Raw genomic sequence first — 22,922 nt, forward strand, 5'->3', positions numbered from 1 at the left:
CTTCGATTAATGAAGAAGCATGTTTGGGAAGAACCATAATCACCGAACAATATAATGGTCAGTCGAGGGTCTTTTCTGTCAATGATTATCAAATATTAAACAGCTTTTCAAAGCCTGCTAAAGTATAAGGAAAAATACGAAGGCTAAAGTTTTAATAATAGCCTAAATCTGTGTTTAAAAGAAAGGGTGCGATTAGAAAGTGTAATAATATTTTAAGAAGTATGACTTTCTATTCTGAAAAGTCACGCCATCCATTAGATGTAATATAAATGGAGATATTTTGATTTGAAGAGGAAGAAGATTCATCATCTGAACATTTTTTATATTCTCTCAAAAGGAGTATTTTACATTTTATTATTGTATGGAGGAATAAGGGGTCTATTATGATTTTATAATGTAAAGAAGTATGACTTTCTATTCTGAAAAGTCACGCCATCCATTAGACGTAATATAAATGGAGATATTTTGATTTGAAGAGGAAGAAGATTCATCATCCGAACATTTTTTATATTCTCTCAAAAGGAATATTTTACATTTTATTATTGTATGGAGGAATAAGGGGTCTATTATGATTTTATAATATAAAGTCCATTATTTTATTTTTAAAATAAAATAAAAATGTCCTTTGTTTATTTTTAAATGGCGTAGAGATTTTTGCAGGCGAATCATCCTTTGTAATTATATTTTAGAATTGTGTATATGATTTTGATATCAGATAAGTGGACATGGTCAATTAGCATTTTAGATTTGATCATCATAGGTATTGTGAGATATTAAATTGTTTCCGTACCTATGTCCAGTTTGTCTCCTTCTCAACGGAGTTAAAATTCAATCTGGACTGATTTAAGATTGCATTATAATTGGTCTGTCGCATCTCGATTATTAAAATTATTGGTAGTATAAGTGCATTGAACATTATGCAGTTATACGTGAAAGTTCACCGAAGTTGACTCTATTGCCCAGATGAGCAAAGGCACTGGTCTTTTGTTATTAAAGTCAGAAAACCTATATATATTCCTTCTGCAAGCATCAATTCCATTATTTACAAAATTTATACAAAACATTCAATTATCAAATATTCAGCATCCAGTTTTAGTTTCATCGAGTTCGAGGACCTTGCCAATCGAAGAACTCCAAGTTTAAATTTTCTATAAAATGAAAACCTTGAATTGTGTTTACCGTACAGGTAAAATAAATGAACGCATACAAACAATGAAACAAAATAGCAGAATTATATTCGCATATGCCAGACATTACATACAGAGCATATCATATCACAAGATGCATTACAATGATCCCAGACGGGATATAAATACTACCGTCAAACCTTCCTAAAGGAGTCCGTCGGCCACAAATATTCTATCCGCTACAAACTATTTACCGACGACGTCGGCTACAGAATACAGAAACACCGCCGGACATCACCCCGTCGGCTACAGAAACACCGCCGAACACCGACGACAATCATTTCGTCGGCTACAAAAACACCGCCAGAACCATCCAGTCGGCTGACACCATCCCCCCCAAAAAGAAAAGTCGTCTCCGGACGACAATTACAAAATATCTGAGACAAATTAATAAACAAAATATATTATCAGAGTGACTACAACAAGAAAAATCTGCTTCTGTCACATCACTTCCACATTCATCCCGTTACATCTGTAGCCTCTGCTAACACAATACTGTCTCCTCAAGTTGACCTTGATAGCCACCCGTGCTGCTTTCTTTGTTTTCAATTCCTCGGTACCCTGAGCCAAGTGTCGCTGCACTGCCTCCAACTGGATGATTAGCTCCTCTCGAGCTCTCTATGCATCCACCAAGACAGCCTCCCGGCTAACACCTACTCCCAGTGCCTCTGGTACACAGAAAGTCCATGCTTGCAGCAACTTCAACTCTTCTCAACTGGTCAGACTCCCATGACTGATATCCGCAACGACTGGGGGTCCAAGGGGCAACGCCCCCGCGGGGTCCTGAGCTACCAAATTAGCACTTCGAAACCCACACAAAACTGCACGGAACACACCATTTCTGCCATTTTCTGCCGATTCTACACTCCTTCTGGCAACCACTGATGCGTCCCCTTCCCTTTGGCACCATCTATAACTCATTTTGAACAACTTGAATCTGTCGTCGTTTTTTTTTTTTTACTGCTTCCTCTACAATCCACCATAAATCCCTCTACACACAGAAATTCTTCTCCTTCCCTACACAGATTCCATCTTGGCTCCTGCAATTTTACTGTGCTGTCGCTAAACTCAAAAGCGCCCAAACTAAATATGCCATATTTTTCCCACTCCTCACAAAACCCTCAGCTTCTCCTTCTAGCAGAACAAGCACTCTTCTTTATGTCTCTGTTTCCCCGCGGAGAAATCTGGCTGGATGAGGGAATGGAGTCTAGCGAAAATGTTTTTTACCCACGGCCTTTCTGGTGGAGGAACTTAGAAGTTTTATACCCGCGGATAGGCTGCCCGCGGGGCTTTTATCAACCCACGGACAGACTGTCCACGGGGCCATTCCTTTTCATGCCCGTGGGGCCTTTGTCTTCGCTCGCGGACAGGCTGTTGCCCGCGGGACTTTTTCACCCGCAGACAGACTCTGCCCGCGGGGTCCTCTTTCCACCCGCGGACAGACTCTGCCCGCGGGACTTTTTTTCTTTTTTCTTTTTTTTTTTTCTCCAAATTTTTTTTTTTTTTTTTTTTGCCAAAAATAAAATAAAATAAAAAGACAGCACCTCAATTTTGCCTCCAGGCGTCGCCATTCTGCAACGATGACGACAAGGGAATTATCTGATCATTCTATGACGGTGACGGCATCTTTTTGGCATGGTAGGATTCGTTGACTGTGTGAGGTACCTCTTGCCTGTCCAATGTTCCCAACTTTACCACTCGATTGTCGCCGACCTCCCAGATTTGATATGGTCCAAGCCATCTGGCCTTAAACTTTTCCACTTTGATTTCATTCCGACCGTCATACGCCTTACATCAGTTCTGTGCCACCTCCATCGCCCACTGTGCCTGCGGTCCTCGCGCAACTAGATTATTTCCTTGCTGTCGGTGCCCTTCCACTAATTTTATGCTGCGGTGTAACCTTTTCTTTCCGTGCGGTCCATTCACCATGTACCGGACAGTGGGATCTTTCGTTTTTCTGTGTTCAGACTGTATGTTCTTCCCCTCAGCTTCAACCATGGCAGCTTTTCCTTCTTCCGCTTCCCTGCATTCCTCCGCACATTCATTTTCCTGTGTTTTGTCACGTTCGTCGACCGTTAACATATTGCAACTCGGAAACAGTTCGTAGTCTTCTATCTGCCAGTGGAACAAGCCATTCATCAAGTACAAGTCGTCGTCATTCGATCCTCCGTCAAGTCTCAATACTCCTTCGTCTGGTTTCATTCTCCTCTTTCCTTCGTCGTCACTTCCGCCGTCACTTTCTGAATCTGACGATGCTGCCTCCTCACCGACTATTTGTGTATGCAGGTCAATTGTGAATCTTCTACCTCCGCGCTCCATTGATAGGGTATTTCGTTTCCAATCATGTTTTACTTTTGCTTGCACCGACCAATCCCCTCCCAGAATAGCATCATATCCTTTTCTTTTCAATGGAATGACCACAAAATCCAATAAAAATGGTTGCGTACCAATGGTTACCGGTTGTGCCCTCAAGATTCCCAACGGTTTGATTCCGTGCTGGTCCGCCGTGAGCAACTGGAATGTAGGTGGCCACAGCGTCGGCTTCCCCAACTTCTTCCAGGTATCCTCCGGTAAGACATTCATGCCGGACCCTCCGTCAACAATTGTCTCTGTCAAAACATTTCCCAAAATCCCCATCTCGACGACCGCCGAATGACGTTCGGAGGTGAGTGCGAGCAACATCGAATCTGTTGTCATCACTTCCATACTGTCCCTTCTTGTGTCCTCCATTGCTTAGGGAAACGGTGTATGATTCAAAATGGCCGTCCATAACTGGGGCATTGTGAGGAGGTCACTTATCTTGACCGGTATCTCCGTTTGTAAGATCTGTCACACAATGTTTTGTTCTGCGAAGTTCCTTGCCAAGGTGTCGGTGATGTCCTTCAACTGAGATGTCCCCGCCGACGATGCCTTTCCAATTTCCGCCTGCATTTCCCCCAATTTTCTTTTTTCCTCCGCTTGCCTCCGTGTAATTGCCAGAACCTCCTCTACATTAGTGCCAACAGTGATCAAGTTTACTCCAGCCTTTGGACACTTGGAATCTTCAGGATCGCCGGGTCCGCACCATCTGCATAATAATTTCGGTGTGTTTGCCGCTGTACAATCCCGCGCAAAATGACCCCACAAATTACATGCTCGACATAGAACGATCAGCCGTCCATTTGCATCATACTGAGTTCGACTTTGGCTCCCTTTATTACTGTTATTATTTGTATTTTTGTTATTTTGCCCTCTGCTATTATTCCTGTATCCTCCGGATGTAGCACCGGCGGTATTCGTGTTTCCGCTACTACCCGACAGGGAAGCCTCCTGTGTGAGAAACACCTGCGGAGATCCTCTTGTCTTAATGTTAAAGGGGCACTCCTTTGTCGAATGGCCCATGATCTGACAAATGTCACAGAATTGGTTCTTGGGACACGATCCTTTAGTATGCCCGTCTGTCTTACACTCCGTGCACCACAGCTCACTGCCTTTTGGCTCCTTCTACATGTTTTTAAACTCCATCATGCGAACCATATCCTTATGTAGGGCACGAACCTTCTTGCCGATGCCTTCGTCGTCGCTACTATCATCTCCGTCAAGCTCGTCATCATCCAAATCAGAGGAGCTAGTTTTCTTCTTTTTTGTCTTCTGCTCACTTTCAAGGTCCAGTGCTCTGTTATACGTGTCCACATATGATGATGTTGGCACAATTTTCATTTTCCTCCGCAACTTCGAGTGTAGGCCGTCCACAAACCATCTTTTCTGCAATCCGTCCGCCGGCTTACTTTCCATTTTGTTTATTAAGTCTTTTAATCTCCTAGCGTAGACGCGGACAGTTTTGTGCTTCCCCTGTTTGGTATTGAAAATTTTTGCTACGATTTCATTATCATCCCGCAAGAGTTTGAATTCCGCCAGAAACTCCTTTTTAATGTTATCTCAGGTATCCAGCTTTTGTGGATCTGTATCTGAAAACCAATCAATTGCCACACCCCGTAGGGTTGCCGAAAATTGTCTCATCCAATCGTCTTCCTCAGTTATGCCATTTGCCCTCTAGATCGTTTCACATGTTTTGCAATGTCGAATGGGATCGGCCGTACCATCGCCATTGAACTTCAGCAGTTTCTCTTTTGGTCCCGCCATCACAATTGGTTTCTGTAAACAGGCGTTGCTCGGTCCTGCAACACTGGCGCTCTTCACTCCCACACCGGTGGTCTGCACTCCCACACCGACAGTCTGTACTCCCACACCGGCGGACTGCTCTCCCACACCGACGGTCTGCACTCCCACACCGGAGGTCTGCACTCCCACACCGGCAAACTGCTCTCCCACACTGGCGGATTGCTCTCCCACACCGGAGGTCTCGACAGCTACGAACCTTGGTGAAAAAGAAGGATCTCCTGAACTTGTTTCCCGCGGAAGTCTATCCCGGACGAAGAGGTCACTCCACGCTCGTGCTCTCTCGGCACTGCGAGCCATGCGAGTTGATGCTCTTCCGTCTGAATTTTCTTCCCTCAAGAACTCCTCCCGTGCTTCTTCCACCAATTCCACCCTCTGCCGAGTCTCCTCCAACAATTCCTCCGCGCTTCGGTTTCCGTCGGCAATCTTCTGAAATCTCCGTCGGCATTCGGCTTGCTGTGCCAGAATTAAATTCTCTTGCGCTGTACGGATTCCATCTTTTCCCTTCACCTTATTTCGATCCTTGTTAAGCTGATTTGGCATTAATCTTCATTCCTCCCACCTTCCAGATTCATAAGGCAACGGCGCCAAATGTTTACCGTACAGGTAAAATAAATGAATGCATACAGACAATGAAACAAAATAGCAGAATTATATTCGCATATGCCAAACATTACATACAGAGCATATCATATCACAAGATGCATTACAATGATCCCAGACGGGATATAAATACTACCGCCGAACCTTCCCGAAGGAGTCCGTTGGCCACAAATATTCTATCCGCTACAAACTATTTACCGATGACGTCGGCTACAGAATACAGAAACACCGCCGGAACCATCCAGTCGGCTAACAGTAGTCAGCGTTCAAGGTGAAGGTCTACCCACCTGGGTGTCACGGAGCCCGAAGCGCAGAGGATTTAATCCTGTTATGTTGGCCAAAATCAATTAGATACCCAGCATCGAGCAGGCAAGGCTCGTAGGTTTCTAATTGGTGATTTTGATAACCAACACCTCCATCGTTGTTAATGCTACTTAGATTTTGACCCATTCACAACATCCAAAACCTCTCACCCATTCAACATCCACAACTTTATTGCTCCATTTCCCACAACTTCACAAACTTTATAAGGACTTAGCTATATCACATTGAGTTTGCTTGGCTTTATTTCATTCCACCTATTGTACTTCAATATGAATTGTCCTAGAGTGAATCTCATCTGCCTCACATGCTTACCATGCCACAACTTCTAGCGTTGTTGGGCTGCCTCCATTATCCACCGTACATCATCTGATGCTCATCTAATTTGTTTGGCACATATAGCCTTTCTAAATCTCTCCATATTGCCTAGTCTATTTTCAATGCCTCTTTGTGAGCTTGGTACCATAAACTCAGCTGGTGCGATAACTTCCTGTCTGTACATTAACTGGAATGGTTTCCAATCAGTCATCACCTTGTAGGTCATGTAGTAGGCCCATAGTACTGAAGGAAACTTCTCTCAATCTTCCTATTCAACTTAGCATGACGTGTAAATCAAACACCAAAATCTTGTTGCTAGCTTTGGCTTGCCAGTTCGCTCTCAGATAGTAGGGGCTAGACAATGACTGGAAATTTTTAAAATTCGTTGTTAACATCCTGATGACATGGTTCACAAAATGCTCTTCCCAATCACTTGTTAAGTGGATGGGAATGTCATACCAGATAATGATCTGTTCATAGATGCATTCTCTTATGCTCAAGGCAAATTTGTCAAGCAATGCCCTTTCTTCCACCCACTTCATTAAATATTTTGTTGCCACAACAATATAATGGCATCTCCGTGCATGATTGGCCTTCAATGACCAAATGAAATCCAAACCCCTTTGTTCAAACAACTCTTGGGCATGCGAGAGATTGAGGGGCATGAAGTCCCTCTTAAATGGATTTCTAGCCCTCTAGCATGTATCACACCCTACGACCCACTCCCCTGCGCCGTTGTACAACATAGGCCACATAAGCTTGCAAGAAACACCTTCTATGTTGTTGTGTCCATCCCATATGTCATCCTATCAAACCTTCATGTACTTCTCTCAAAACACTTGGAACCTCCTCCATAACGCATCTCCTTAGCACATGATCTGGTCCCATCTTGTACAATAATCCAATCATTAATTGAAATGTTCTACTCCTCAGGAAAAGATTTCTCCCTTCCCCTAGCAGCATGTACCTCTAGAAAGGATAGACTACAAAATTGGATATGTTTATTTCAAGATTCTAAGATGATGGAAGATCGTCGAGAAATACGCTCCAATGTTTGTGTACCATGTTGGCAGTACCGCAATGTGGAACAAGTGGGCATCTAGGAAGTCATCATTGACACCTTCTAGTGGTTCTCCGGATCTTATCCACAACAACTAATCAACGATCACGTGGCTCTTCCTTGGCCACACAATGATCGTGAAGATGAAAACCTGCAACAAAAGTAACCATCTATGTTCTAAGGTTGATGACAAATTTCCTTCCCCCACTCTTCACTAACAAGGTCTTCTGCTTCTAGTTGTGGTTTATGTCCTTGTTCAAAAGGTTTGGCATTAATTATTTCAGTCCTGGGGATTTCGGATGTGTTCCCTCCATCTCTCGTCATGCTCTTCCCTATACCTCTGGAGAATTTGTTGACGTTTGTTCTCTATTTCGTCCTCTTCCCGCCAATTTTGCATCGCAAGAAAATTTTGTGCCAAGAGATGTGATAGACGGCACATCAAACAGTCAACGATTGGACTCACTCCTAGGAAATTCCACGCCACACTTGTCAAAACTACTTCTTTTGTCACTTCCCTCTAGACATGAATTTTGATTAATGCTTGCTGAATGTTTGCAAAGTCTATCGTCAATGCACTTTCACCTTCAAACAATTCCTCAAACCCGTCTTCGTGTTCATTACTCATGCCTTCACTCACTGGTTGGTCCATTATATCCTCACCATGTAACACTCTAGCATACCTTCCAAATTCTTATAGGCAATGGCGCCAAATGTTCGCCATGTAAGGTAAACTTCAATGCATATGAGAATATACAGAACATGTAACGAAACATAGAATTTGCAAAGAACTCACAGATACTTCATTAATATCATCAATGTTTACAATGTATGACACCAAAGTACTTCAACAATAATCACAATGCCAACATAATAATGATATCTCTCGGATGTAAGTAGATGACATATATAAAGCTCGAAGGGACGCAGCTACCAACCATCGCGACCATTCCCAACTACCTACTCTTTGACCAAACTAACGAGTATTAACAATACTTAATTGTGCCCAACATCACTTCTCATCACATCATCCTCGCTATTATTTATACTGCCTATGAGTTTTCTCCATATCAGATAAAGTTACTTCTCCATCTCAAGATATCTACCATCACGTACCCTATCCATCCTATTCACTTGACAACTCACTTGCATTTCACTACCATTCACTGAGATCTGATTGCCAACTTTGACCCATCTTTCAAACTGCCCTCTCCATTTACTTTCCCTCTGAGGAGTGTTTGGAATCTTTACTCCAGCATTTGGTCTAAAACATTCATTTCCTTACTATCCTGGTTCAGTGCATCAAACTCTGGACTTAATATTCATATCTATATCTGTTATATAACCATCGCCATTCAATCTGTCCTTATTATGCTGATAAGCTTCCTTCACCCCTTTAACAACTAAGTCAGAGGTGGTACTCCTCACCAAGACGTGCTCAATACTAATCATGTCGGCTATGTGATCAGCCTCCATATCTTGAATCTGATTTTCCTTATTGTTGAAGTCAGTAGCTGTGACAGAGATATTCAATCCTCTGGTGATTGCCATCAGCATCTTTGCTCCTTTATAACTTATGGACCTGGTTCATTAGTTTCATATTCATTGTGATGGATTCTTCCTCATCTAAGTTGGGCTCGGGCTGTGACTTTCTTCTGGCTTCCGTTCCTTGTATTTTCTCATTGATCATTGATTACCTGTTGTTCCTTCACATTCGTATGTGATGACTTGGCAACATGTGCATCTTGGGTAGTGCTGAACTTTCTTCATCTACTTTATTTTATCTTATTATCATCACCAGTTTTCTATTGAAGTTGTCTGTTACTCTTGTGGAGGCATCGGTTCATCTTTCCTTGGTTCCCCATAAGGCTCTTTACTTCTGTATTTTGATATTCACGGAGGTCCTTCAATATGGTGTATAGTTTTTGTTGCTGCGGGTTAATTTCCAAGAAGTGCGAGCTTTCTCTTCTTCTTAGTATGGAGGGTGTTTTTGTTCTTCATTAGTATATTGCTCTGCTCTATAGAGGCCATATTTTTCAACATATGTATTCGATGTATCAAGCTCTTAGTCTTAAGTCAGCAATGTATCGAGCTCTTAGTCACAGTTGTATTCTGCTGTTTTATTTCTTCCAATAAGCATGTGATTGCTGGACTGTAATTCTGTGATCTATTATAAGTGTTATCTTTTTGAATCATTTGCAGTAAGTTAAGTTTGTACACTTATTGACCGTCAGGCTGATTGGGGTCAATTATGATGAAGGAACTTGTAATGATTTTAAAATTCTGAATAAAGATATCATTTTTGTGGGTTGGGTTGTTTCCCTCAAGAGGAAAGCTTTTCCCAGGATAACTCAAGTGTTATTTTATATTTTGTTTTAGCAGTTCGATATTCTAGTTCAAATATACACACTAGTCACTAAGACGCAAGAAATATCATGGCTACAGCATCATCCAAGACCTAACTTAGATGTCAGCACATGATTTGTCACAATGTTGGGAATAGGGAAGAGTAATGCAGGCTCCCCATAGCCATAGACTTATACTTTTAGGGCCCGTTTGATTGCAAGAATAGGAAATTAGGAATATGTTTTGCATTCTCTGTTTGGTGCGTCAAATCGGAATAGGGAATAGGAATACATATTCCCATTTTGCCCCTAAAATGAGCATATGTCCATTCCAAAAAATACCTATTATTGGAATAGCTATTCCTATTCCCAATCTCATTTTCCAAATTGTAAAATATTTTCGGATCTGTGCTTTAGACAGGTTACAAGATAAATTGTAGTGAGACACACAAATAGTGTTATCGTTGCATGTCATGCTTCTTCCAGTGGGAAAATAGGAGCTGAGCTGCTCTAAACAATACCACCATACATACGATCTTTCCTATTTTACCTTCTCGTAAACATGTTTCCTTAGAAATTACTCATTGATAAGCCATGATAAACAAATTTTGGAGCCATGGTTACATATTTTCTTGACCTTATGCACCGGGTCCAGAATACTTTGCAATGGATAAGCTTCCTCCAGGATTTTATATCAGCCGTTGGCAGGTTTCTGATTCGCTTCTTCATACTCTTAACCTACTACTAAACTTATATTGACTTGTTTGCTAATGGGATTATTTTCATAAAGCTTTTTATGCATACAGGAGCCCGGAAGAGCCTTGGTAGACTTTGGGCATTTTGATGCAAAAACACTGGTAAGAAATATATACACCCTTTTCCCAAGAAGTGAACTTCCAATGGCTATGTGATTGAAGAAAAGGTGTAGCAATCACACAAACTTTGTGCCTAAATTTCTAAACAAATCGCATCTTATCCCCCTGCACAAGGAAAAGCTTAAATAGAAACCAATTCACCCTGTAGAGAACAAGTTGCAAAAAGTAATGTTCTAAGCCTTCTCGACAGTCAAGCATAAGATGGGGAGAGGACAGTTCTGAACCTTCTCGACAGTCCCGAGGTGCTCATCTTCAGATTGGCTGAAGTATTAGAGAGCTACAAATCTCCTATTCCCTATTCTAATTCCAATACAACCAAACAAGAGACTACATATTTTCAATCAAATTCCAGGTGAACCAAACGGGTCTGGATTTGCAATTTTCCATTCCCATTCTCAATCTCCATTGCCATTCCCATTCCCATTCCCAATTGTAAATTTCCAATTCCTATGCCAGCAACCAAACGAACCCTTATTTTTGATATTTGTTTTGATGCCAAGGATTTCATATTCCATGAATTTGGTATACATTTGACCATATTTTATATATCTAAATATTTTGTTTCCTTCAGTTAAAATTTGTGTTTATATTTATGTGATTGGTGTATACTAGTGTATGCGATCGAAGCAGCTTCTATTTTATGAGGTCAATGTGTCCTTTGTTAGGTTCTAGAATCTCTGCAAATGTAATAATATTGCAATTATATTGATATTTTTCAAATGCAGATCCCAAACTCTTATAAATATGAGTAGGAGACATGTCTAATGAAGAGATGTCAGGAGACATGTCTTTATGATTAATCATTATATATCACAATATACCATATGATTTATATATATATTATATATCTAATATGTACATATAATATAATATTATATATATCTATACTATATATACCAACAATGCATCTTAAAATTAAATCAATCCGACTATAGCTATAATCTTAACACTCCCTCTTAGCTAGGGAGGATTTGTTATGGAACACAATATGCTCTCAAGCATACGGAGATATATCATCTCAGTGTAATATTTACGGATATCAACAAAAATCAATCAACTCACACATATATATTAACATATATTACATATGCAAATTGCTTCAATTCACTGAGGCTAAATTTCTCAACACTCCCTCTTTAACAAAGAAAGATTTAAAGCAACTTGATTACAAGATTTGAACACCACCTTAAGTGTGGTATATGATAAATTTAAGTTATGGTGTCCAGCAAGATCCGGCCTAAAGAACAATAACTTTCATGGTGTCCGGCAAAATCCGGCCCGAAGAACCATGATAACACTTGCTCCAACACATTTTGGTGTTAGGAGATAGGTATACTATTAATAAAATCGTCACCTTTCTATAGTTACCTTATGTTCGTTATCATGACTTCCGACACTTTGAGACAACAATTTAATGTAATATGTTATGATAATAGGTCCAACTATTGATAAGATCGTCACCTTTCAATAGCTCCCCTCTAAATATATACATCAATGAAAGATCGTCACCTTTCATGACATAATCACAACAGCATCATATAGTAACTCACATGATATCCACCCTGAACCAAGTCAAAGGGTGGACCCACCATAGCTGGTACTAGAGGGTGGAACAAAGGGTTTTCACCTCATACTTCTATCTCATAGAGGAGAGCACATTACAAAGAATTTCACTTGGAACTTCTCCTCATAGAGAACATGTCATCCACAAAGGATTTACATCTCAAAATTTCTCCCTCTGAACAATGACCCTGGGAAGTAAGGTCCTATAGCTACTTCTTCATAAGCTCTCTTCACCGAAGGATGCATGTCGAACTCACTCTGAATCTGATATCAATCTTTTGATTTTCTAGTGATAAGTCAATACTTCCTCATGGTGCACTCAAGAGTAGGCCCATCAAAATCATGCAATCACATTTCTAGACTCCCTCTAAGTATCAATCTTCTAAGCTCCTGCATTGCCTTCAAAGAAGTGTCATACTCCCTCTTAATGTAGAAGAATCTCAATCATCAAAGATGAGAGCCTCATTTTATCCATCTTGATCATCAAGGTCTTTGGAGCTACTATCATTAAGTTGAGTCTGCACAGTATCTAGCAGTATGTGTAAAGTACCAACTTTCTTTTCATGTAAGAACATCCTCAAACATAAAAGAAAGGATCAAGTCAAATAACCTTTATAGTATGTATAGAAATTACAAATAAAAGAGAGACTACAAAGGATAGATAAATGCAAAAGATAAAAATACTTAGCTCCCCTCTAAATAAGTTCAAATGAGAATGGAACATTGACTATTATTCCCCCCACAATGTAAAATTTCTACTCATTCTTATATTGGTGAACAATTTTTTATCAAATCTAACAATTCCTTTTTTAGTTCCAACTTGCTCTTTTCGTCCATAGAAGGTCCAAACATTCATTTAGTTTAATAGTAGAAGCGAACATGTCCTTCCATTTTATCAAACTCGTCCACAATACACCAATATCTTGATTGAGTATGATTGTGCCACATGAACGACTAGTAATTTCTGTAAATACAAGTGACATCATTAGAAATCATCACTTCCACTGAATCTCCCTCTTTTTCCTGCAAGAACATTCTCAAAAGAAAGGATCAAAGTATATAGCTCATACAGAAATAAGACTAATAATTTTGCATAACAAAACCATTCTAATAAAATATATTATGAATATATGTGCATATATTCAAACTTATATTCAAACTTATAATAATATATAATAATATATAATAATATATATATATATATATATATATATATATATTGACATATTATTTCCTTGTTAAGATTACTTATAATAATCTAAGGTGGCCACAAAAATAATTAAAAGTAACTGTGAAAATAAAAATTACTTATCTTGTTATTTATTTATTTTCCTCTTTTCCACATCTTTATCCACATCCATTTACATTTCTTCATTTATATTTGCCCTTAATTTTTGGTAGGTCCCTTGCCTTTATTTATGAGTGAGGGCCCACCCTTCCTTACTTGGTCATAACTTTATTTACCTTACTATTTTCTTCTCTATTTCATGGGACTCCCCTTTATTATTTTTCTTGATCGAGCATCGTCATTTGTGGGCTACCCTATACTTGTGATTGCTTGTGTGTGCTCGATGACCCTTATTTCCTTGCCCAACTGCACTCAAGGACCGTGCACATTGGATATCTTGGGTGGCAATATTCTCATGTCCATGCTAGTGGAAATCTCCCAAATGACTCGTGTGTCCTACATGTATTACCGCTGTCCTACTTCGGTAGGGGTCCTTCATTGATTGTTACTTGCACCTCTAATTCGTGGTCAACTTTCCACGATGGCAACACATGTATGATAATTACAAGCTACTCTAATAAGTTGTGAATAGAGATTTGGGAGATAATAACTATATAAAAATGAGCCCATTATGCCTTTTCGCCCACATATCAAATGCACTCAATCTCTGTATCATTGGCCATGCATAACATGATATTCTTGAGTGTTTAGAATTGACTTTCCTTACATAGAATTCCTTGTTCGAGTCCATGCAGGAGAAATGAAACTTTGCAACAACAAAAAAAAACTAAAACAATAACAATGGATTCATCCTTTTATACCCAATGAATCGTAAGAGTTATTTGATAGATCTCTTCTAGCTCTCCTGCAATTCGCTATATCAATCGATAACTTAGGAATCTCACTAGAACAAAATGAAAGAATACTTAGTTTTTGTGAACTAGAAGAAATCAGTGCCAAGCAATATCTTATTGCCCACAATACTCTAGAAAAGTTAAAAAAATAAGTTTGAAGTGGAAACAATTCGTTGACGATGAATGCAGAAAGTCTTTTCAATATTGAGTGAGCGACATCAACCTAGATATATGTTATGCATTTTTTGTACTATATGTTGAATACCTAAGGAAGTAAGGTGAATTCCCGAACTTGATAGCATTGAGTTTGGCATATAGAAGTTCGTCGTATTTTTCATAGTTTGTGTAGTGATCTACAATGCTCTCCTCTTCAATACTTGACAAATTTTCCTCCCAATGCTTGTTCAATGTCCTCCACTTGTCTTTCTTTTCGCAGAGTCAAATGCCCTATTTGATCTCCTATTTGATGTTGGTGTCCTCTGATCATTTCGCTCATCCGCAATTTCTAAAGGTGCTATCTCTTTTTATCCCATTTGACATGTGATATTACTTTTGCCAAAGCCCAAGTCTGGATATAGAAGATAAACAGTTTCTACATAGGGAGGAATGGGTGTGCCGCCTTTGCACATTATCAGAAACGGAAATGGAAACCCATTTTATCTTTAGGTGTCCCATCTGCTATGAGATCAGAGGTAGATTCTACTGCCTATTCAGAGACTGCAAATCCATCTCAAATTTTTTTAGTTATTCCGACCACAAGTGTTTGGTGCTCTATCTCCGGGAGGCCTCCCAACTCAAAGATCATACCTTACAACTTCGGTTCTCTCAGCACTAGACCATGGATCGACTCATCACAGACTTCTTTCCTTCCACGCTCACTTCTAGGGGTAAGAAACAACCCCACCCGTCTATCTCCAGACACACTAGATTGGTCAAACCTCAGCTTGGGTTCCTTAGACAGCAGCACCCTCCCCCCACGGTTATGCAACAGCAGAGACAAAGACGGTGTCAGACACAGACCTTTTCTCATCCTGGCCCTTATCCCTCTATACAGGATTTCTTTGTATCAAGAAAGGACTAATGGTCCTCCTCTCCTCCTCCTATTTGTCTCTTTTCCCTTTTGTTGCACTCTTTTTCCAGTCGCCATTTGGTGCTCTTGTTGGTTACTTTACTTCTCTACACTGTTGTATCTTTCAGTCCCTTAGACCCTTGTTGGTCTCTTGTTGGACATTAATATCATTATCTTATCTACATATATCTTACACACCGGCCTGGAAACCAAGCATTGTAGACAATGGCCAATCTTGCGAGGCAGGCAGTACTGGGAGCAGACAAGCCAGTCATGATTCAACGATCCTTGTTCTAACAATTTTTTATTTTTTATTTTCACCTTCTTGGCATATTTTCTCTATCTAATTCAATTTCTCACATCTACAGCCTGGCTCTAATACTATGTTAAGTTCTAGGATCTTTGCAAATGTAATAATATTGCCGTTATATTGATATGTTTCAAATGCAGATCCCAAACTCTTATAAATATAAGAGTAGGAGACATGTCTTTATGATTAATCAATATTAGTTAACATATATCACAATTTAACATATGATTTAAATATATATATATAGTATAATATATATATATCTATATATATGTGTGTATCGACAATGCATCTTAAAATTAAATCAATCCGACTATAGCTATAATCTTAACATCCTTAAGGTCTATTTGCTGAAGGGTGCATAAAACAAGTTTTATATCTTTAAGAATATCTGAATTTCTTGGGTTTCATATTGGCGAAGTCTAGGCACTAAGTCCGAGGCTGAGTCAAAAATCAACCTCCCAAGTCTAAGGCGAGTTTGGGGCTTGTGACACTGATTCACACTTCCATTTTTGCTGCCATTCCTATTTCATGGAAACTTAGATGTAATTTCTATTGAAGCATAACCAAGCTGACTAAGATTAAGGTCCCTTGATGGCTTGTTATCTCAACATACACCTTTTCCTCGAAAACAAGTCTGTTTTGAGTAGCACAAGCACTACGAGTATCATAAGGGTATTCAAATTTTGGCTTGCTCTAGTGAAATGTTACCTTTTTCTATAGACCAAAATTCAACCTATAAAGTCCATTTTCCTCTCATAGTATTGATCAATCAACAAAATATATTCCTCACTCACCAACTAGTCATTTGATCTGTGATCAAAATCTTTATTAATAAGCTTCAGAAATTGATAAGTAATAGGGAAACATGGTACTGCAATTATGAATAAACTAGAACTCAGGTCTGTTTTGTGTCCTTTGTACACATTGGGGTTTATATTCAACACACCAACAAGAAGATTGCTCTATATTTGTTTAGTGTTACAGAATCACACTGCCAATAAAACATATAATAGAACACACCACCCCCATTTGAAAAATCAGATTTGATAGCAATACATCTTAATGGAATATTTATTTATGAGAATAATTTTGACTTGCCCTTGGCAATTATATATAGAGGAATTCCAGTCACAAGCACTCTGATAAGTTATGTTCAAAATGATGCAAAAACTTCTACACAATCTAACCCAGAAACTTTGCAACACAGATACATGGATTGTGGAATCTTGATATCCTTAATTAGGTATTTAGCAATTTAAATGTCAATGCCAGTTGAATTTGCATCTTGCTTGGATCTTACAGTTACTCCTATACATAAATTTTACAAATCAAATTGAAACTAAATATTTATTCATACCCTGCCATAACCACCAAACTCCAGTGCATCACTATCCAACACAACTCTATACTTTCCAGGTGTATCACAACCAATCTTGTACCTGGGAAAATGACTTATTAATTTAGTTTGTTACCGACATTATAGATAATACTTCCAGAACATAAATAATAAGAATGTTTGTTAAAACCATGCTCACTTTCCTGGCCGTAGAGTTGTAGCCTTAGAACAAAAGCACTAAAGGAAAAGGGAAAAGCCAGTGCATACCCAGAGATTGTTTTCTTTGGATGAAAGTTGAAAACGAACACTAATTCTCCTCGTTCAAAAACAATTACCTGAAATTATAGATCCAAACATAACTTATTGAGTCTTTATCCATTATCATTGTATAAAAATAAGATCTTTTTATATGAATATTGTTATAAACAAAATGACGGACAAATCAAGGAAAGCCCCTTCTCTACTAATAATTATCTGTCTCAGTTCCAAGAAAACGATAGAAAACAACAGCCCACTTACCAAGACCTCGGTAACAAGATAATTCAAGTGGACTTTAAACAAAATATAACAATAAAGAGTCCATCCACAAATTTATTTTTAACTTTTATTTAGAGACTTTGATCCAGGTAACTTACACACAAGCCACAATACTCTACAAGCATGTGTCAATAAATAAATATCAAATTGCAACTATTTATTACACGAGAACTTAAGAGTATTATCAAAATCATGTTTGTCTAACAGATGCATCATGAGCTTTATGATTATGAATATTTGAGTGCTACAGTTTTTCCTTTCCAAAATGCCGTGTTGTAATAGAACCATTGTATATGACATCACTTTCCATAGACCTAATTCTCCCACATAATTTTCAAGCACCAATGACCCCACCATACAAATCCTTACTCATCTGTTCACCATTCAATACCTAGATGTCTCCCATTTGTTGTCTCACACTCTCATGGTCATCTTAAAGTATTTCTAATCTACATCTATTGTTATCAGTAATCACATCTGTTCTGTGTGGTTCATTCATATAATTGGAACTTACACCTTGTAAATCACATTTCATTTCTCTTTCAAGCATATACTTCACTGCATAAAATAAAAATATATGTTCAACTTTCTCTTATGGCATCATTTCAAGTTTTTCTCAATGTAACCCACTGACTAATAGTTTTCTGCATAGTCACCGATTCATGGTACTGGGAGAGTTCAGTCATCTCTTTAATTTAAGAAAACTGTAGAATGGTTCCCTCACCCATGTGGCATTCATAGACTAAATTTTAATAGAGTCTCTATTGGGAACCCAGGGTCTTCAGGGACAGTTTATCAGAGATCATTAAAGCAATCTTCTACATTGTTGCTACTAAATACTCACTTTTGGGTCTCACCATGAAGCTGGGGTGGCAGCTCTTGCCCTTGGATTGCAATTGGCTGCACAATGTGTCATCCTTTGCCAATATTAAAAGAGACTCTAGGGTCATCTTACATGTAATTCACAACTGTGGTTCCACAACATGGAAGTCGAACAATATCCTAATGGAAGGCACAACACCTTTGGATACATTGTCATTTTTCTTCACTAGTTTCTATGAGAAATTAATAGAATTTATCATTGCTTTGCCAATTTTAGCATTGGCAAAGCAAAAGAACTTAAGATTGTATATAAGTTAAAAAGATCGAGAGAGTTTTACAAGAATTGAGACACACTTGGCATGGATACTCATCCACCTTATGAGTAGCCACTGATTACACCACTCTCAAGTTGATTCCCAAATATAATAGCACACTACTCAATGTCCCCAAGCTATTTGGTAAACTATTCTGATTGATTAAAGCTGTGAAAACACATTGTTAATGCCACCCAAATATACTACCTGTTCCATTTATAGTTTGAGAGTTTCTTTGGTCTGCAACTGGATATGAAAGCACATGCTTTACTCTGACAAATGGAAAATGTCCTTTGGAGTATTCCTCTCTTGCCAGTGATTAAAACCATCTGTGCAACCCCACTGATGTTTTTGTCCAAATTGAACTCTTTTCTCCAAATAATTTTTTTTTTTTAATATTTCTTAAGAGAGTTTCAGTTTACCTAGTGTTGGGAGGTTTCATCATCCCATTGCAATTGGAGACCTGCTGTGACATTTTCACACATCCCATCAAAGATGGGATACCCTATCTTTTCACTCACTTGATTCCCTTTTGTTTTACATTGTTGTGGTAACTCTAGCTCCTATTTCCACAGATCCTTCCTTTTTAGCTGATAGGTATTGATCTGGACCAAGTTTCGAGTCAAGTCTCATTCCCGCTCATTAATGAATCCAATTATAAAGAGTTTCTGTTGAGTGTTGAATTTTGAATCCTTTGAAAGGTAAGCTTTGAGCAGCCTGGGTGAACACTTCCAGAAGCAGTCTTGGAAAGCATTCAATCTAAATGAACAGAAAAGGTATGATTATGATAAAAGGCAGGGAGCATTGATAAACGTCAAAGACGGAGTTCTCTAGGAAAGATCAGTACATCCAGTAACACTCATTCTCATTGGCCAAGGAACTTCACAAAGGTGACTAAGCATTTGAATTTCAGAGCACCAAATCAAGCATGAAGTTCAAATGCAGTTGTGTAATATCCTACCCAGATATTCTCTCCAACTTTCCCTCAATTAATTTTTAGAATCATAAGCAAATGGTTCATGCAATAGTCTTTCAGATTAAACAACAAATGCTCATGTAGAAGACCTCCAAAATTACTACTGTATTATGACTTTTCAGCAATACAATATCATAACCAACAAATCCATACAAATTCCTCACAAATATGCTGTTGCATTATACATCAGCAATGCAGTAACAACATTAAGTCCAATCTTTAAAACAGAAATATAGTCAGATTGGAAATAAACAATTAAGTGCATCTGTAGGCTCAAAAGTCAATTCTGATTTGAATCCACCATGGATGATGAACTGGGGCTACGTCCAATCCAACAGAGAGGACTTGAAGGTTTGCGTCCTCAGGTCTGAAATGGAAATGTAAACTCTCCCAATGTCTCTCCAAGAGAAACTCAAATTCTCCAAACAAACAATTATCCAAGCATCCCCAAAATGAGTCTCCCTTGCTTCCTTTAATGCATCACGTTGTGACTCTTCAATTTCCACTTCTCTGTCTTTCGTCCTCTTCTTCTTTGTCACCTTACAGCCCCCTTTATAATATTAAATTCACCCATTTTATAAACTTGACTCAAACTCTCATAAGTCAAATTTAATATTTTATGAGTTTAACTTCAAAAATCCTAATGTCCCAAAAAAGGGACATTACAAGTTCTCCCTCTTCGAGATTGCTTGCCCTCAAACAATCATAAGGCAATAAGCCAATACCAGGGTCCCATGTCCATCTGCTAGCATCTCTACGGCCCATACTGGTAACTCTGAAGTCATGATCAGTCATGTTGTAGTACCCAAGGTGAGAATGCAACCCTTCTATCACTTTGATCCCTGGATCCCAAGTCAATCTCTGAAGTACCAATGCATCTATAGGTTGCGCAACTCTGATCAAAACTGCGTCAAATCTCAAACTATGTAGTTTCTCAATAGAATCCTCAAAATGCAAAACATGTATCTTGATGTCGCCTGGATCCCAAACCAACCTATCATCACAATCCTGTCAGCCAATTGAACAAACAAATCATCCCACCAAAAACAAAAGCATCTCTAATATGTAAAAAGTCCAACTCATATTACCACCACAAGTTGCTGCCATAATCTTCCAAAAGTCAAGCCAAATCTGAAAATATAATAGTCGACCAAGCATAGCAACCACTGATAGTTAGAGTATGCATACAAAGAAAACCACTAGTTAGCAAATAAATAGCTTCCATCTCATGAAGACTTGGTGATATGTCTCTGGATAATTGGTAGAAACTATCAGCATACATTAAGGACATTTCAAAATTATCATCATCACCATTAGTACCAACACTCAAGTCAACATCTCCATCAATGAAGTGATCATCATCAAGTGAAATCTCTTAATTATTTTCATTTGGTTCACATCTATCCACAAGACATTGTGAAGGTATACCACTGTTGTCATAAAAACCAAAGTTCTCATGGTTTACTAATTGCTGGTTCTTAAAGTCCGCGTAATCATAATTAACCTCATATTGATAAGGTGAAGTGTATATATTGTGCTCTCCTTCAATCTCAGCAAGGATGTGAATCCCTTCTATTATGTGTATGATCTTTTTAGCCTTGAGTTCTTGACCATCCTCTTACTGAGTGGTTGTTTTAAAAATCTGATTTTCAACCTAATGTAATGAGTATTGTGTCATACCAAGTTGGAAAACATAACTCATCTCTCACCTTCTCTTTATCTTCAGCATGTTTGATAGCTATATCCCTATCTTTAAGCACCCTCAAGTAACTTGATTTCATTCTTTTTAGTGCTCTCTTAAGAGTAAGATGGTTTGCGCTATTGATTTCATTCATTATTCCCTTCTCCTTTTCAACACCTTTAACTTCCCACATGATTTCTTCAATGTTTTTATGGGTGTTATCAAAATTCACTAAGGCTGCAATGATCATATCATTTGATACTTTTAACTTATCCTCCAAATATTATGCTCTAGCATCACCATCTAAAACTGAAATGTCAGATTGGTGTTTCAATTCAGCTCCTATAATATCTTCTTCTAGTTCTTGAATACTAGGTTCATTTTCATTTTCAGCTGTACCATTTTCAGACATTTCCTCCCTCTCCAATTGTATTGTATTATCAACTATCATGTCATTGACTCACATAGTTCATCCACATTAAGAGACTCACTTTCAGCCTTATGATCACCATAATGCTTGTTAATAAAAACCTCCACTTTATCAAATAAGATACTAGTACAAATCTTACCATCATCCATAGTAGGTTCCCTCTCATGGTCCTCAGTATGTTGAAGATGGACTAACGAATCCTAAATTTACTCAATGCTGATGTGCACTTCTGGAGCTGACTCTTCCTCCTTGTTACCCTCACAAGTGTGACCAAGTGACCAAAAATGTTTGCAAGTGAAACAAATCTGCTCTTTCCTCATTTGGTTCTTGCTCATTTTCTGAGATTCTACAACCTGTCCTTAATTCTTCTTTACCCCACTATTGTTTAAATTTCTCAATTTTTGGCTTACATTGTTTGAACACCTTGTTGACCAACTTACAAGCAACGTTTGAAGCTGAAAGATCCCTGATAGATGCCCTTGCTGATCTGCTATAGTTTTTAAATTAATAAACTATATTTTCTTGTGATTTCTTTGATGGTATTTGAGAATAGACAGAAGTTGTAGAAGGTTTTGTTCTTGTTTTGTGTTTTTTGATAGTTTTCACAATAGTAATGAATAATGAACAATAAACATGAGAGGAGACTGAAAATAAATAAGAACATAGAGCCAAATCAGAATTGCTATAAATCGTACTAGGTAGATTTCTGATTTATAAAGCCAAATAATAAATCCAATGCAGTTCCAAGGAGCTTACATCCAACAATGATGCCAAACTGCTGCAAATGGCAGCCGTAAGACTGCAAGGAATCACGTCCCAGCTGAAAAAATCAATCTGTAACGCTGAAACCATAAATCTGCAACCTGAATCCACAATAAAGAATGGTGTACTCTATCCCTGATAGCAACACACACTGTCTAAAGAATCCAATGCCA

General features: G+C 38.5%; 1 protein-coding gene across 2 annotated transcripts in view; it reads right to left on the bottom strand.

Moving 5' to 3' along the window:
* Positions 1-22,922, bottom strand: part of LOC149573105 (1,4-alpha-glucan-branching enzyme-like) — a 245,336-nt gene that overhangs the window by 29,752 nt on the left and 192,662 nt on the right. The window contains exons 11-12 of one of the 2 annotated variants that reach the window (XM_089814282.1): positions 17,495-17,562; positions 17,249-17,330 (exon numbers count right to left, since the gene is read on the bottom strand). The exons of the other annotated variant lie outside the window; for it this stretch is intronic. Of the exons in view, the coding sequence (XP_089670408.1) occupies positions 17,249-17,330; positions 17,495-17,562 (150 nt within the window). The remainder of the gene's footprint in view (positions 1-17,248; positions 17,331-17,494; positions 17,563-22,922) is intronic. 2 annotated transcript variants of the gene reach the window in all.

Source organism: Cupressus sempervirens, chromosome 2 (assembly GCF_028749045.1).
Source record: "Cupressus sempervirens isolate cs-2001-9-10 chromosome 2, ASM2874904v1, whole genome shotgun sequence".
In the NCBI taxonomy this organism is placed as follows: domain Eukaryota; kingdom Viridiplantae; phylum Streptophyta; class Pinopsida; order Cupressales; family Cupressaceae; genus Cupressus; species Cupressus sempervirens.